This window comes from Coregonus lavaretus (genome assembly GCF_964263955.1).
Source record: "Coregonus lavaretus genome assembly, contig: HAP1_SCAFFOLD_6827, whole genome shotgun sequence".
Lineage (NCBI taxonomy): Eukaryota > Metazoa > Chordata > Actinopteri > Salmoniformes > Salmonidae > Coregonus > Coregonus lavaretus.
This window is the reverse complement of record NW_028165204.1, coordinates 26,119-30,396: the sequence shown is the minus strand read 5'-3', so window position 1 is coordinate 30,396 and position 4,278 is coordinate 26,119. Positions and strand designations below refer to the sequence as shown.

The 4,278-nt window shown below is 40.8% G+C and overlaps 1 protein-coding gene across 1 annotated transcript; it reads right to left on the bottom strand.

Annotated features, from left to right (window-relative positions):
- Nucleotides 1-47: 47 nt before the first annotated feature.
- LOC311116151 (NLR family CARD domain-containing protein 3-like) lies at nt 48-3,239 on the bottom strand (the record flags this gene model as incomplete). The annotated part of the gene is made up of 3 exons (XM_084191276.1): nt 48-221; nt 818-2,612; nt 3,029-3,239. Coding segments are annotated over 3 exons (2,180 nt in total), but the record flags the coding sequence as incomplete, so codon positions are not given.
- Nucleotides 3,240-4,278: the final 1,039 nt, after the last annotated feature.

The following is a 4,278-nucleotide window of genomic DNA, read 5'->3' as shown; positions in this document are numbered from 1 at the left end:
ATCTGGTGAACAGTTATCACTTGTTGACCAACTACAGGAATACTGACCTCAGAGTCTCCAGTTTACAGTGGGGATTCCCCAGTCCAGCAGAGAGCAGCTTCACTCCTGAATCCTTCAGGTCATTGTTACTCAGATCCAGCTCTCTCAGGTGTGAGGGATTTGACTTCAGAGCTGAGACCAGAGAAGCACAGCCTTCCTCTGTGAGTCCACAGCCTGACAGCCTGACAAAGAGATCATCATGATTTCACAAACACAATGTTAATTTAACACCAGTAGTGTAGAAGGACAATGGCAGATGCATTTGGTTTATTCTCTTGAACAACACATAGATTCATCTTCCGTCTCCTTGTCCTGTTACTCTAGTTTGTTTGGGTGTGATCATTTGTGTATTTTCTAGAATGTGTATATCTATGTTTATATTCTAGATTATATTTATCTATGTTGGTTCCCAATCAGAGGCAGCTGTCGATCGTTGTCTCTGATTGGGGATTATACTTAGGCAGCCATTTTGCCTACCTTTGTTTGTGGGATCTTGTTTCTGGTTTGCCTTGTTTAGTTTAGCCCATTAGAACTTCACGTTACGTTGCCTTTGTTGTTTTGTGTTTATTAAATTTATTAAACATTTACGCATACTTGTTCCAACCATTTACTCAACGAACGTGACGCTCCTAGAATTGTATGGTCATATTGTTATACTAATGTGAACATCAATGCAGTGATTCAATTAGTTTTTCAATATAATATTATATACATATGATAATATATATTTTTCTCTAAACTGAATATTTCTTACTGATGAATAATTGTATTTACTCACAGAGCAGCTCTGGAGGCTTTGACCACTGGCAGCAGCCTCAGAAGACCTTCCTCTGATCCTGAGTATTTCTTCAGGTCAAACACTTCCAGCTCCTTTTCTGAAGTCAGCAACACAAAGACCAGAGCTGACCACTGTGCAGGTGACAGTTCTTCTTCTGAGAGACTTCCTGATCTCAGGTATCTTTGGATCTCCTCCACTAGAGAATGGTCATTCAGTTCATTCAGACAGTGGAACAGATTGATGCACCTCTCTGGAGAGGGATTCTCCCTGATCTTCTCCTTGATGTACTTGACTGTTTCTTCATGGCTCTGTGAGCTGCTTCTTGTCTTTGTCAGTAGACCTCGTAAGTGCTTCTGATTGGACTCCAGTGAGAGGCCCAGAAGGAAGCGGAGGAAAAGGTCCATGTTTCCTGTCTCACTTTGTAAGGCTTTATCCACAGCACTCTTGTAGACTGTAACTTTACGCTTCTGTCTGATCCTCACAGAAAAGTTGCTGGACGTTGATTGAGGTTTGGCCATTAGATTCTCGTTGTTGTTGATGAATGAGAGGAACACATATACAGCAGCCAGAAACTCCTGAATGCTCAGATGCACGAAGCAGTACACCTTCTCCTGGTACAGCCCACATTCCTCTTTAAAGAGCTGTGTGCACAATCCTGAGTACACTGAGGCTTCATTGACATCAATGCCAGCCTCTTTCAGGTCTTCTTCATAGAAAATCAGATTGCCATTCACAAGCTGTTGAAAAGCCAGTTTTCCCAGTGACAGAATGCTCTCTTTATTCCAGTGTGGACCTGTCTCTTCTTTCCCAAGATACTTATCATTCTTCTGTTTGGTATGAAACTCCACAAGGTGTGTGTACATCTCAGTCAGAGTCTTGGGCATCTCTTCTGTCTTGTCTGTACTCAACATGTGTTCAAGGACTGTTGCAGAAATCCAACAGAAGACTGGAATGTGGCACATGATGTGGAGGCTCCTTGATGTCTTTATGTGTGAGATGATTCTGCTGGCCAGGTCCTCATCACTGAATCTCTTCCTGAAGTACTCCTCCTTCTGTGGGTCATTGAACCCTCGTACCTCTGTCACCTGGTCAACACACACTGAATGGATCTTATTGGCTGCTGCAGGTCGGGTAGTTATCCAGAGGAGAGCAGAGGGAAGCAGATTTCCCTTGATGAGATTTGTCAGCAGAACATCCACTGAGGTTGACTCTGTGACGTCACAACAGATCTTGTTCTTCTGGAAGTCTAGGGGCAGTCGGCACTCATCCAGACCATCAAAGATGAACAGAACTTTGTACTTGTCGTAGTTGGAGATTCTTGATTCTTTGGTTTCGATTGAGAAGTGATTGAGAAGTTCAATGAAAGTGTGTTTTTCCTTTTTCATCAAATTCAGCTCCCGAAAAGGGAATGAAAATACAAATTGCACATCCTGATTTGCTTTTCCTTCAGCCCAGTCCAAAATGAACTTCTGTACTGAGATTGTTTTTCCAATGCCAGCGACTCCCTTTGTCAGCACAGTTCTGACAAGTTTGTCTTGTCCAGTTATGGGTTTGAAGATGTCGTTACATTTGACTGCAGTCTCTGGTCTTGCTTGTTTCCTGGTTGTTGTCTCAATCTGTCTCAGTTCATGTTCATTATTGACCTCTCCTGTTCCACCCTCTGTGATGTAGAGCTCTGTGTAGATCTTATTGAGAAGTGTTGGGTTTCCTTGTTTAGCGATCCCCTCAAATACACATTGAAACTTCTTCTTTAGATTGGATTTGAGTTCACGTTGGCAAATCACAGCAAGCTCATCTGAATGAAGAAATAACACAGAGGATATTAATATTACGTCTGATTTAATGCCGACAGTTTTGTAAAACTGTGTTATAAAGTTTAAATTATAATAATTTATTCTCTTAACTGTCTGTATAAATGTGTAAATGTTTTAATAATGCATTCCACACTGGTGTGACTGATTATATTATTATTGGTATTACTGATGGTATCATTAATGTTGTCGATCTCTCTCTCTCTCTCCTCTGTCTATCCTCTTCTCTCTGTCTAAATGAATCAACACAACACATCCCTGCTGCTACTTGATGAGGTCACTAGGTGTTGTGTTAAGGCTGCTACAATATCATTGAGTTACACAGCTACTTTAGCTGTACTTTAGCTACAGCTTTTAAATGTTCTAAAACAGCATTCAACATGAGGCAGACAGCTCTTACTTTTCTCCAGTGTGTCAGCAAGCTCCTTCTGGTTCATTTTCCTCAGGACGTGCAGAGTGATCTTCAGAGCCCCCTCTCTGGCACTGCTCTCCTGCTTCTCATCTTCAGCATCCACCACTTCCTTATCCTGCTTCTGACTCTCAAAGCCTTCTGGGAGTTCTGGACTAAGAATCCTCTTGAACATCTTCAGCTCGTTCTTCACAAATGTCATAATATTCTCTTCAAGCAACTGAAATAAATCAAGTAAATAAGTTAAGCAAGAGAAGAAATGCTTTCTCATTAACACATTAATGAATTATTGACAGAACAACTTTACTTGAGGTAAATAAAAACAAATGTACATAACAGGACCACATACACTGAATATGGAGGCCAGGTCTGTTTGATGACTCTGGGAAGACTGACCACTGAGAATCTCTGACTCTGATCTCTCCTGTTGGTTTCTGTGGACAAAACATGAGATTACATCTCCTCATCCAGGGAGTACACACACACACACACACACACACACACACACACACACACACACACACACACACAGGGAATGTTGTGTTAGTTTAATATTGATTCAGGACTATGAAAATGGAAAAAAGGATTAGCCTATGGATTATGAAAACAAAAAAAATAAATGGGAAAATGGGAGAGGAGAAATGACTAGAGACAGTGTTGTTTAACTCACTGACCATGACCCATGAGTTCTTCTTACCTTTGTTCAGTAGAAAAGTCTCCCTCTCTAAACGCTATAGGAAGATTCATAGACAGGTCACTCTTCATGGACACACAGCTGGGTACAGGGGAGGCTGGTCTCTCCTGCTTGATTGGGCTTCAACACAACAGAGACAAACATGAAGTCTCTCACCTACTCTGAGCTCAGATGGGGAAACAAGAGTTTCATTCCAAAACGCTATATATCCATTTTCAGAAATGTTCGTCAATTAGCTTTTATTGTTTGAAGAAATTATGAAAGAGATTGGTGTGTTTTTTCACTAGCTAATCATGGCATGGGGTTGTTCAATGACAGACATGTGTTTCATTTCAGAGAGACAAATAATCATGTTTTTTTGCAAAATGCTATATATCTGCCTCACTCTCAGAGAAATTAGTAGTACTGCTAGGTTTCACACAGTAATAATATATTTCTGCCTCACTCTCAGAGAAATAAGTAGTACTGCTAGGTTTTACACAGTAATAATATATCTGCCTCACTCTCAGAGAAATAAGTAGTACTGCTAGGTTTTACACAGTAATAA